Source organism: Saimiri boliviensis, chromosome 5 (genome assembly GCF_048565385.1).
Source record: "Saimiri boliviensis isolate mSaiBol1 chromosome 5, mSaiBol1.pri, whole genome shotgun sequence".
Taxonomy (NCBI): domain Eukaryota; kingdom Metazoa; phylum Chordata; class Mammalia; order Primates; family Cebidae; genus Saimiri; species Saimiri boliviensis.
Window position 1 is genome coordinate 108,692,093 of NC_133453.1, and position 13,318 is coordinate 108,705,410.

General features: G+C 45.6%; 1 protein-coding gene across 2 annotated transcripts in view; it reads left to right on the forward strand.

Annotated features, from left to right (window-relative positions):
• The window catches only part of WDR33 (WD repeat domain 33), a 117,544-nt gene that overhangs the window by 97,440 nt on the left and 6,786 nt on the right, over positions 1-13,318 (forward strand). The window contains exons 14-18 of one of the 2 annotated variants that reach the window (XM_003931598.4): positions 94-233; positions 1,019-1,171; positions 2,644-3,732; positions 6,062-6,170; positions 9,943-10,381. In XM_003931598.4, coding sequence (XP_003931647.1) covers positions 94-233; positions 1,019-1,171; positions 2,644-3,732; positions 6,062-6,170; positions 9,943-10,381 — 1,930 coding nt within the window. The remainder of the gene's footprint in view (positions 1-93; positions 234-1,018; positions 1,172-2,643; positions 3,733-6,061; positions 6,171-9,942; positions 10,382-13,318) is intronic. The other variant, XM_074399807.1, reaches the window with a different exon arrangement.

Genomic DNA, 13,318 nt, shown 5'->3' on the forward strand with positions numbered 1-13,318 from the left:
ATACTTAAAATGTATTCTTACAATAATGTGTTCATTGATCAATAGCCAATTTCTTTTATTTAAGAGACAAACTACTTTTCTTTATGGTTACAGGGAAAGATGAATCAAATGAAATTGAAATGACAATTCCAGGTTTAGATTGGGGAATGGAGGAAGTGATGCAAAAGGACCAGAAAAAAGTGCCTCAGAAGAAAGTTCCTTACGCAAAACCCATTCCTGCTCAGTTCCAGCAGGTAAGTAAAAGTGACTCCACCCAATCCATGCAGATAGGTTTTGGTTGGTTAGTTTGACGTTTCTCTTGGATTATCTCGCTGTTGAAGGTGTTTCTGTACTGGAGTATTTTTTCCCATATTCACTCACTCTTAGACATGGTCTTCATCTCCTGCTTTGCAGTCATCTTGAGTTTGTTATGAATCTTCTCTGTTCTGTCCTCACCATGAGAGGAAATATCATCCACACCATGAGAGGAAATAGAAGAAAGAGGCACGGAGCAGAGGGAGTATGTTGATTCTCTTCTCCGTTGTTTATTTACATTCTGCTTTATTTGTCCCCTCAACACAAAGTGCATGTGCCCTGTGAAGAGGCTGGCAAGCTTTGCATTCTTAATAACATGCAGTATCTTGCAGCTTTTATCACCATAGTAATTTCTTTCTTTCTTCTTTTCTTTTCTTTTTTTTTTTTATTTAATAAAGATGAGGTTTCACCATATTGGCCAGGCTGGTCTTGAACTCCTGACCTCAGGTGATCCACTCACCTTTGGCCTCTCAAAGTGCTGGGATTACAGGCGTGAGCCACCGTGCCGGGCTCACCATAGTAATTTCTACCTAGTAATATGTCTGCCTAAATTTATTCCCATGTCCTTACAAATTAGCATGAGTCATGTACTTGAGTCATGGAGAAAAAGTAAAAAGAAATAAAGACAGTTCAGAGGTTAGATGACATTGTAGAGTGGTTTTCTCATTCTATCATTGTGATTTTCATACTTAGGGTATAGTTTAATATTCTCTTATTTCCCAAGGCTTGGATGCAAAATAAAGTTCCAATACCTGCTCCAAATGAGGTGCTGAATGACAGAAAAGAGGACATTAAATTGGAAGAGAAGAAAAAAACACAAGCAGAAATTGAGCAAGAAATGGCTACATTACAGTATACTAACCCACAACTTCTGGAGGTGTGTAAAGCTCTTTAGCGGGGAATTCAAGATGCTCTAAGATGGTGGTGGTGACATTTTCATTGATATGTTCGTAAGGAAAAGTGAAGTGACTCTCTGATGGGTTTGACACATACCACCATTTCCTGTTGCTATGCTAGAAGACTAGTTTCTAAAAGAATCCTGTTTCATAAAATTTTAAAAAATGTGCTATGTATTTATTTTTATTTCTTTTATTTTTGAGACAGTCTTGCCCTGTCACCCAGGCTGGAATGCAGTGGTATGATCGTGGCTCACTACAACCTCTGTCTCCTGGGCTCAAGTGATCCTCTCATGTAAGCCTCTTGAGTGGCAGGGACTGTAGGAACGCACCACCAAGCCTAATGTTTTTTTAAAAGTGACTTCCTTGAGTGATATATTGGACTTCTAAAGCCAAATTAGGATCAGGTGTGGTGGCTTACACTTGTAATCTCAGCACTTTGGGAGGCTGAGGCGGGCAGATCACCTGAGATCAGGAGTTCGACACCAGCCTGGCCAACATGGTGAAATTCTGCCTCTACTAAAAATACAAAAATTAGCTGGGCGTGGTGGCACGCACCTGTAGTCCCAGCTACACGGGAGGCTGAGGCAGGAGAATTGCTTGAACTCTGGAGGCAGAGGTTGCAGTGAGCTGAGATCGCACTACTGCACTCTAGCCTGCACGAAAAAGTGACACTCCATCTCAAAAACAACAACAACAACAACATAAAACCAAATTAATGGGGCAGTGAGTAGATCTAAGTTACATATACATTTTTAATAGAAAAGATAAAGGCAACATAGTTTTAATTTGATTTCACATATTTATGAAAGAATTTTTCTTGTCAGATCATACAGCAGGTAGCTTGTTCTTATTTTTCCTATCTATGTTAGCTACCAAGAATGATACAATGGTGGTAAATTATTGGGCTTCTCCTGATCAAGATGTATATAAATAATCCTGACTAGGCCAGGCATGGTGGCTCACGCCTGTAATCCCAGCACTTTGGGAGGCTGAGACAAGAGGATCAGTTGCGCCCAGGAGTTTGAGATCAGCCTGGACAATAGCAAGACCCTATCTCTACAAATAATAATAATTAGCTGGGTGTGGTGGCATGTACCTGTAGTCCCAGCTGCTCTGGAGGCTGAGGTGGGAGACTCACCTGAGCCCAGGAGGGTGAGGCTGTACAGAACCATGATCACACCACTGCACTCCAGCCTGGGGGACAGAAAATCAAAAAAACATAAAACAAAAAACCTTACTGCGGTGTTCCAGCACTTAATAAGAAAGGACCTAAAACTCCTCACGGTGCTTGAGTGTTTCATGGACTCTATTACCATTGGAGCATGAAGAGTTGGAGGATTTTTTATGTTTATTTTGAGGGTCCACTAATGGAATACATGATAGCAATATTGGCATCTTCAAGGACTCTGGCTTATTTATTCAACATGCTTTTTTCTTTCTTTCTTTCCAGCAACTTAAAATTGAAAGACTTGCACAGAAACAGGTCGAGCAAATTCAGCCTCCTCCCTCATCTGGCACCCCTCTCCTCGGACCCCAGCCTTTTCAAGGACAAGGTCCAATGTCTCAGATTCCTCAAGGTTTTCAACAGCCCCACCCATCTCAGCAGATGCCAATGAACATGGCTCAAATGGGGCCTCCAGGTCCACAGGGACAGTTTAGGCCTCCTGGACCTCAGGGACAAATGGGACCACAAGGTCCTCCACTGCATCAGGGAGGTGGGGGGCCACAAGGATTCATGGGACCACAGGGACCCCAGGGCCCACCCCAGGGGTTGCCACGGCCTCAGGACATGCATGGGCCCCAAGGAATGCAGAGGCATCCTGGACCTCATGGCCCTTTGGGACCTCAAGGGCCACCTGGACCACAAGGTAGTTCTGGTCCTCAAGGTCATATGGGTCCTCAGGGTCCGCCTGGCCCACAGGGTCACATAGGCCCACAAGGTCCGCCTGGTCCCCAGGGTCACTTGGGCCCACAGGGGCCTCCTGGTACTCAAGGTATGCAGGGACCACCTGGTCCCAGAGGAATGCAGGGACCTCCTCATCCTCATGGGATCCAAGGCGGGCCAGGGTCTCAAGGGATCCAAGGTCCTGTGTCTCAGGGACCTCTGATGGGATTGAATCCAAGAGGAATGCAGGGGCCTCCAGGCCCCCGGGAGAACCAGGGTCCTGCTCCCCAAGGGATGATGATGGGCCACCCGCCTCAAGAGATGAGAGGACCTCACCCTCCAAGTGGACTACTGGGACATGGCCCTCAGGAAATGAGAGGTCCTCAAGAGATCCGAGGCATGCAGGGGCCTCCACCCCAAGGATCAATGCTGGGACCTCCCCAGGAATTGCGAGGGCCTCCAGGCTCACAAAGTCAGCAGGGGCCACCCCAGGGCTCTTTAGGACCTCCACCCCAGGGTGGCATGCAAGGACCCCCCGGACCTCAGGGACAGCAGAACCCAGCAAGAGGGCCACATCCGTCTCAAGGGCCAATACCATTTCAGCAACAGAAAACACCTCTGCTAGGTGATGGGCCCCGGGCCCCCTTCAACCAGGTATTATTCATATCCAACTTACAGGCATTAATGCATTGGGAAAGTACACTCTTCACAGAAGTGATACTGCTGAGTATTGTGGAAAACGGTCACAGCTGGGTAGAAATATTTATCAAGTAGTGGCAATATTTATCAAGACACTAGCATCCTGGCTGAAGAGGGAAATCATAAAAATGATGTTAGGTTATACCCCCATTAAGTACATCTCAGTATTTGTTTTTACTTCTCACCTTTTCTCTCTTTTTGTAATAGAGCTTCTTCCAGAAAAGATCCACTCTAATTTGAGTATAGTTGATCATTGTCCCAGGGCTCCAAGAGAGCTGTGACCCTGAGAAGGAGGCATGTTTTACATGGTGGCCAGCTCTAAGGCCATCATGCCCCCTTTTCCGGGCCCTTCACATTGCAGCCTGGTGTTCCATGGGCCTGCCAGCCACTGAGTCACCTCCTGTCTGCCAAGTCTACTTTTGAAAGATACGATGGGATATTTAACTCATGAGTGTACTGTAGACTCTGTACCTCACTGTTTATTACAATGAATAGTAATCAAGAGACCTGTGACTTCAGAGTTGAGCATTCCGGAAATTGTGACCTTTGGATGAAACTCTGCTCAAGTTGTTTCCGGCTCACATATAAAAGTGTTGGCAGGAAGGAGTATTTCTGTAGAAATTCTCCTTTTTTGAGGACTCTGTTTTTGTTAGCCAATTATTATTACTCATTCGCTGAGCTTGTGCTTGAGAGATGATGTGAGGAGAATTCAGGTTGCTTACGGGAGTGAATTACAAAAAGAATTGCATGAGCAGAAATAGATTTAAATACTGTTCGGCTCTGTGGTTTTTATGTTTTTTTGAAGTTCTTAGTCTGGAGGCATTACTTGGGTCTGAATAATTGAGTTTTGTTCCTGAAAACTCACTTTTGGTCCAGTTGTGGACCAAAAGTGAGCGAGCGAGCCAACGTTGACTCCCTGAGATACTTGGAGAAAGGGGATGCTACAGATGTAGAAAGCAGTCTTGTTTTGGTTTTTCAAGTACCACCAGAAATCCCTAATGTAAAGGTAACCACTGGAGTTCCTGAACTCAGCTAACTAGCTAAGACAAATAAATTACATGCTATTCTTCAGTAGATCTTCCAGAACTTAAAAGTGTCATACCAATGGAGAATGTAATGGCATCTGAGTTATTTCCAGATATTTATTTGGCATTTCTCAGAAGTTAGGATGAATTGAATTAAATATGGGATTGCCATTCTAAATTGCCCTAAAACTTGAAGTATTATATATTTTATTAATTTATTGCTCAGTTGGTATGTATATATATTTATTATAAGTTATTTTCCTGACTTTCTGGTAGTAAATGAACAGTTCTTATTTGGGAGAATTAAGAAATGAACTTTAGCTACTGTGTTATATAACTGAAATATTTATAAACATGTCACAGTCACAAGGACCGGCCTGAGTTTCTGGGACAATTCAATGGGATTTTTTATTGTGCCGAGTAGTAAAATATTCTATACGTGAAAAGCATGATTCTGAAATTTTAACTGACCTATAGAAATATTGGTAGGATGAGTCTGAAGATTTGATAGTTTGTAGGGCATTTCAGATTTCAGAAGTTGCCTGATGAAAATCTGTGCTCTTACTTCTTTTACCCTGAAATCTAACTTGGTTCACTTTAATCAGACCAGTTACTTAAACCAGTTGTTTTGATTGGTTTAATTTAGTGTTACTGTGTTAGGATTTCTGACTTTCCATTGATGGTTTATTTTTTTATTTTTTATTTTTTTTTGCATTACAAGTAAAGATCTAATTTTAAATAAAAGTTGTCAACAGTTTTAAAATACAAGTGCTTTTTTTTTTTTTTTTTTTTTTGAGGCGGAGTTTCGCTCTTGTTACCCAGGCTGGAGTGCAATGGCGTGTTCTCGGCTCACTGCAACCTCCGCCCCCTGGGTTCAGGCAATTCTCCTGCCTCAGCCTCCTGAGTAGCTGGGATTACAGGCACGCACCACCATGCCCAGCTAATTTTTTGTATTTTTAGTAGAGACGGGGTTTCACCATGTTGACCAGGATGGTCTCGATCTCTTGACCTTGTGATCCGCCCGCCTCGGCCTCCCAAAGTGCTGGGATTACAGGCTTGAGCCACCGCGCCCGGCACAAGTGCTTTTTAAAAAAATCTATTAAGAGAAGTTATCTCCTTTCTCCTGATTTAAGGACAATTTTGCCATCATCTCACTAGCTAAATATTTACTGGGTGTTTTTATCTTGTCATAATGCAATTGCTATTTATGAAGCACAAGCCTGTGATTTCATACCCTCACTTTAAAAACCTATTTTCAGGAAGGACAGAATGCAGGCCCCCCACCCCTGATACCAGGCCTAGGGCAGCAGGGTGCACAAGGTCGCATTCCTCCTCTGAACCCCGGACAAGGACCTGGCCCCAACAAAGGTAAATATCTGCTCAGCTGAATAAAATATTATATTCTGCCACCTTTGTGCACATTTTACAGTAAACAGTTTTGTTGGTCAGTCATTAATAGACTGGTCATTTGAACCTCTGGGCAAAATGAGGGCATGGTCATTCAGGTAAGAGCTTTGTCTTTGGTTGTTTTCTTAGATATATTTAGTTAGGCAACAACACTGGCCAGAGGAAGTAAGCTCCTCACCCCAGAAGCGGACAGTGAAGGCAGTCATGCCTGCGGCAGGCTGGCCTTGCCCCTCTGTTGGCAATGCAGGTGGTTCCTGTGCTCAGTGAGTGCAAGCGTGTTTCTGTCATCCTGAAGAGATGAATTGTTTCTGCTTCAAGTTTTTGACAGTGTTTTTATCATCACACCCTTTTCCTCTCAAATCGTGTCATATATTGAATTCTTTAGCTGGTTACATAGTTGTGCACCATTTGAAAAGAAGAAAGCACTCTACCCATATGTGGTTCCTCAGGTTGTTGATATGAAAAGCAACGAGATGAGAATGATTAGTATGTAGATGTGGGGCTATTTGGAAGTTTAGAGTTAATCCTAGGGTTGAAGGAGAGCGCGCAGGGCACCATGGTCTCTGAGATCAGTGGGACATCCCCTGCTTTGCAGAGTTGGAGCAGGAGCGTGGTGGGCAGCACGCTGTTGGGCAGAGTTGAAGGGGGTGACCCTGGGAGTGTGGATGGAGGGGAGTGAGGAAACACTGTTATGTTCAACACACACTTTCATAGTGGGGAGAAACCACAACTCCAAGAATCAGGAGGACCGCAGAGGTTGCCCTTCACAGAACTTGACTCTCTTAGTTTTAGTTGGCTAAGCCCACAGCACTGTGTGGTACATGTTAAGATTCTTGCCCCCATTTTATCCAGTTACGAAAAGTCCTTGTCAGCATTACAGTCCTAGGACTTTGTGAATTTAAGCTCAGTCTTGAATTTATGTGTGATGCTAGAGGTAGAAAGAGATAAGGGAACTAGACAGAGTTTCTTTCTGTCCCACTGTGTAGAAGTGTTAGCAGAGGCTGTACAGAAGGAAGGTGGCTCACAGGGAACTAGAGACGCAAAAGGAGAGTCTTTTATCCCCCAGGTTATTGCCATCAGCAAACTGAGAGCTGTCTCTCTTCCTCTCCCTGCCCTGTGTCTGTCTCCACCTCCTTTCCTCTCATCCTTGCTCTTTCCCTTTTCTCTTTATCCCCCACCCTCTTTCTTTCTCTTCCTCCTTTCGTCTCCCAGGGACCAAAGGGAGAAGGGAGAGCCGAGAAAGTGGCCCTGCCATCCCCTACTGGATTAACTGCTTCTGCCACCCCATCACTGGTGGCCACACCCCTTTCAATTTGTAGTGGTGGGTTTCTTTCCTTGAAGAGCAGGGAACTTTTTTTTATTTTTTATTTTATTTTTTATTTTTTTTATTATTATTTTTTTTTAGACGGAGTTTCGCTCTTGTTACCCAGGCTGGAGTGCAATGGTGTGATCTCGGCTCACCGCAACCTCCGCCTCCTGGGTTCAGGCAATTCTCCTGCCTCAGCCTCCTGAGTAGCTGGGATTACAGGCACGCGCCACCACGCCCAGCTAGTTTTTTGTATTTTTAGTAAAGACGGGGTTTCACCATGTTGACCAGGTTGGTCTCGATCTCTCGACCTCGTGATCCACCCGCCTCAGCCTCCGAAAGTGCTGGGATTACAGGCTTGAGCCACTGTGCCCGGCGAGCAGGGTACTTTTAAACAGATAGAGGTAATGGGAGGATTAATATTCATAGGATTAATAAGTTCAAACGGAATACGTTTACCTTCCTTACACCAAAGGTCTGCTGTGTCTGAGGTTACGCTAAGTTCAAGCAACATCATGTCAGGGAAGAAGCCATTAGCTGCAGGAACACACTGAGAAGTGAGGGAGCCTGTCTGCCAGAAGGAAATGGAGCTAGGATCTTCGCAAACTGCTGAATAGAGAGGAGAGGACTGGTAAAATAGACAGATGGGACAGAAAGAGCTGGAGGAGAGAGACTCCTTTAATGGCACAGTATTATCCTGAGATTTCCAAGTGTTTTGTATATGTTGTATGGTAAGCAGCAATTGACACAGCCAATAGAAATGAATGAAAATGAAAGGGGAGGGGCCAAGTGCAATGGTGCATGCCTGTAATCCCAGCACTTTGGGAGGCTGAGAGGGCGGATCACTTGAGGTCAAGAGTTCAAGACCAGCCTGGCCAACATGGTGAAACCCCATCTCTATTAAAAATACAAAAATTAGTCAGGTGTGGTCCCTGTAATTCCTGCTACTTGGGAGGCTGAGGCAGGAGAATCACTTGAATCTGGAAGGTGGAGGTTGCAGTGAACTGAGATCACGCCACTTCACTCCGGCCTAGGTGACAGAGTAAGACTGTGTCTCTAAAAAAGATAAAAGAAAAAGAAGAAGAAGGATGCTGGGAGGCTAAAAATTATGGCTGGCTGGGGTACAGGAGGGGTTTGTCTTTATTGCCAGGGAAACGCAGTAAAAGGCATGACCTTTACTCAGTGGAGGAATTTCACTTAACACAGTTTTTTTTTTTTTTTGAGATGGAGTTTTGCTCTTGTTACCCAGGCTGGAGTGCAATGGCGCGATCTCGGCTCACCGCAACCTCCGCCTCCTGGGTTCAAGCAATTCTCCTGCCTCAGCCTCCCGAGTAGCTGGGATTACAGGCACGCGCCACCACGCCCAGCTAATTTTTTTTGTATTTTTAGTAGAGACGGGGTTTCACTGTGTTGACCAGGATGGTCTCGATCTCTTGACCTCGTGATCCACCCGCCTCGGCCTCCCAAAGTAATCCCCTCCTGGGATTACAGGCTTGAGCCACTGTGCCCGGCCCACAGTTTTTGTTTTTAGAATCAAGAGTATCCTTTCGCTTGATATCAAGAGTGCTTGATTTAAATTGTATGTTGACAAAAATAGGTAAACATTTATAAAAGCCGCAATAGTTCAGTAGCTGGGAAAACGGTCCCTTCAAAGTTAGGAGGTGAACTAAGTTAACCATCAGACATTTAACTGGCATCTTTCCATTTTATTCAGTACTTTCGCTATGATACATATTTTCAAATATTTTAGAAACCTTCTGTGGGATTCCAAACACCGTCGTCAGAGAATGGTGAGAATATTGTATGTATATGAGAAACAACATTCATAGATAGGTGCAGAAGACCTGGAAACTGAAGCCCAGCAGGGCTGTTTGGTCATCAGGCAGGTATTCGAGAGGCCGGTGATTCCATGCAACAAGGAATCAAGTGCAACACGCCGTGGCTAGAGGAGGGATGTCATGGGTGGTAGCAGTGGCACCCTGTTGATGGGTACAGAGGTGAATTCTTGGTGCGCTTCCTGGCCTGCAGTATTAATTTCCTCTGTTGTGTCCTCCTTGGATGTGGAGCAGGTGGCCCTAATGCAATGCCTGAAAGAATAGGGGCAGACAAAGGAAGCTCCTTCTGAGGCCCAGGAAGCTCTCTGATTTTCCAGTGTATGATAAGACATGGACAGACGCTGCTGATCTCATTTGAGATTAGTAATTGGCGCTAGCTAGTGGGCGATGACACTGAAGTCGGCACCCCAAAGCTCCTGTTCTTTCTATTGTACAGTGCCTCAGGGACATGTGTCATGTAACTAAGCTGAGAACCAAGGAGGGAAAACATTCTCAATAAAGAATGCATTCTGAAATGTGAAGATGCTGCAGATCAGACCTATGTCAGCAGGTTTCCTGGAAGACGTGGTAAAGTCAGCTTTGTTTCCTTTAGGTGACTCCCGCGGCCCTCCAAACCATCACATGGGCCCGATGTCAGAGAGGCGGCATGAGCAGAGCGGCGGGCCTGAGCATGGGCCCGAGAGGGGGCCTTTCCGGGGTGGCCAAGACTGCAGGGGTCCCCCTGATAGGCGTGGCCCTCACCCAGACTTCCCTGATGACTTCAACAGACCAGATGACTTCCACCCCGACAAGCGCTTTGGCCACCGGTTACGTGAATTTGAGGGGCGAGGAGGACCTTTGCCGCAAGAAGAGAAGTGGAGGCGAGGGGGCCCTGGGCCTCCATTTCCTCCTGATCACAGGGAATTCAGCGAAGGGGATGGCCGGGGTGCAGCCCGAGGCCCTCCGGGGGCATGGGAAGGCCGCAGACCTGGAGACGAACGTTTTCCCCGGGATCCTGAGGACCCACGTTTCCGAGGGCGCAGAGAAGAAAGGTGGGACAGATACTTTGTGGGCCCATTCTATGTTCAGTGGAGCTTTTTATCTGCTCTCCACAAAGATCTCTTCTTTTCTTGAGGAAGGATAATTATATCAATTACTAGCCCTACACTCTCTAGAGTCTGCATTTGGACTTTTAAAAAAAGTGTGCTTTTTAACCTTAGTCTAGTTTTAATCTTTGCTGTTCAGAAGTCTTTTTCTTTTTGCTTATTTTTTAAAATTTTTTGGTCCTTTTAAAGAGATGGGAGGATCAGTATACTATGAGACTTGCTGGGATCTGAATTAAAGTTTCCAGGTTCTTCTTGACTAGAATGATGAAACGTGAGGTAGCTACCTAGACTGGAAATAAAGGGGTCGCAAAATAGATGCAATTATTGTGTAATTGCCCAATAATCTTAACAAACTTAAACTGAAAAATAATCTTCCTGTTGAACATAGATCAGGCTTGAACTCTCATCTCAGTCTGCTTGGGGAGTTTAAGGGACATTTAAGAAGAAATGTGGGCCAGGCGTGGTGGCTCACGCCTGTAATCCCAGCACTTTGGGAGGCCAAGGCCGGTGGATCACGAGGTCAAGAGATCGAGACCATTCTGGTCAACATGGTGAAACCCTGTCTCTACTAAAAATACAAAAAATTAGCTGGGCATGGTGGCGCATGCCTGTAATCCCAGCTACTCAGGAGGCTGAGGCAGGAGAATTGCTTGAACCCAGGAGGTGGAGGTTGCCATGAGCCGAGATCGCGCCCTTGCACTCCAGCCTGGGTAACAAGAGTGAAACTCCGTCTCAAGGGGAAAAAAAAAGAAGAAATGTGGAGAAAGAAACAGGAATTAGCCCATGACCTGTGGCTCATGCCTGTAGTCCCAGCACTTTGGGTGGCTGAGGCGGGAGGATTGCTTGAGGTCAGGAATTCAAGATCAGCCTCAGTAACGTAATGAAACTCTCTCTCTACAAAATAATGTAAAAATTAGCTGGGTTTGGTGGTGCATGCCTATAGTCCTAGCTACTCAGGAACCTGAGGTGGGAGGATCACCTGAAGCCAGGAGGCTGCAGTGAGTTATGATTATGCCGTTGCACTTCAGGCTGGGCTACAGAGTGAGATCCTGTCTGTTAAAAAGGAAAAAACAAAAAACAAACAAAAAAAAACCCCCAGGAATTAGTAAGACTAATTAAAGATGATGATAATTGAGTGTTTACTTTTTTTTTTTTTTTTTTTTTGAGATAGAGTTTCGCTCTTGTTACCCAGGCTGCAGTGCAATGGCACAATCTTGGCTCACCACAACCTCCGCCTCCTGGGTTCAGGCAATTCTCCTGCCTCAGCCTCCTGAGTAGCTGGGATTACAGGCACGTGCCACCATGCCCAGCTGATTTTTTGTATTTTTAGTAGAGACGGGGTTTCACCATGTTGACCAGGATGGTCTCGATCTCTCGACCTCGTGATCCACCCGCCTCGGCCTCCCAAAGTGCTGGGATTACAGGCTTGAGGAGTGTTTACTTTGTGTCAGATGTTGTTACCTTATTTAATTCAAGGAATTTGTTTTAATACAGGAAATTAATGACCTCATTTTATTTAAAGAATTTGTGAGATAGGTGCAAATGTCAGCATCAGTTATAGATACAGGTTCAGACAGAATAAGAGCAGAGTCTTGACTTTGTGAGGTCTGGCAGGTGGTAGGTGTTGGAGCTGGGCTTCAGGCCCATGTTATTCAGCACTTCAGCTTTTACTGTAGTCACTGACTGCTCCTTAGCCGTCCATCTGTGTCCTTTCATCCTGGTTTTTTTTTTTTTTCCTTGAGATGGAGTCTTGCTCTGCTGCCAGGCTGGAGTGCAGTGGAGCGATCTCGTTTCACTGCAGCCTCCACTATCCAGGTTCAAGCGATTCTCCTGCCTCAGCCTCCTGAGGAGCTGGGATACAGGTGGCACATGCCACTTTGCCTGGCTAATTTTTGCATTTTTAGAAGAGATGGGGTTTCACCGTGTTGGCCAGGCTGGTCTTTAACTCCTGACCTCAAGTGATTCACCCCCCTCAGCCTCCCAACGTGGTAGGTTTACAACATGAGCCACTGCGCCCAGCCCTTTCATCCCATTTCTTACTCCTCTTGTCAATAGGTGGTTGACTTAGGGTTGGTCATCCCACACTCAGGAGTGGTGAGAAAAGCATGGCTGATGACCCGCCCAGAAGCATGACATAGTGGGGGCTCAGGAAGCAATTGTTTTGGGGAGGGGAGATAGGGAGGTTAAAAATAAAGATGTAAGGGCTCCCGGTGTTCTTAAGACCCTTTCTCAGTGATATCCAAGCATAACTTTTGACATGGCTTTTTATGACTACTAGAGCTTTACTTCTACATAATTTTCACTGGTTTATTGAATCTCTGCATCTTGTGCAAAATGTTACATTTTACCTTGTCTTGTTTTCTTCTCTTTTTTTTGAGAGGGAGTCTTGCTGTGTCACCCAGGCTGGGGTGCAGTGGCACGATCTCTGCTCACTGCAACCTCTGCCTCCTGGGTTGAAGCAATTCTTGCGTTTCAGCCTCCCGAGTAGCTGGGATTATAGGCAAGCGCCACCACGCCTGGCTAATTTTTGTATTTTTAGTAAAGATGGGGTTTCGCCTTGTTGGCCAGGCTGGTCTCGAACTCCTGACCTCAGGTGATCTGCCTGCCTCGGCCTCCCAAAGTGCTGGGATTACTGTCCCTGGCCGCTCTGTCTTGATTTGTATTGTATTTCACCTGTCAGTGCATCCCACAGCCTAGGCTGGTGTGCAGTCACAGCTTTGTGCTATTCTTCAGGTATTCGACCCCTGCTCCTGCACCTGGGACACTGTGTTTGCTCTTCTCTCTGCCCGGAACACATGCTCCCAACTTTTTGAGGCTCCTGCCAGTTAGATGCCTCCCCCTGCCACCTCCAGTTCCTTTGTTCTGCTTTATGTTTTGTCATGG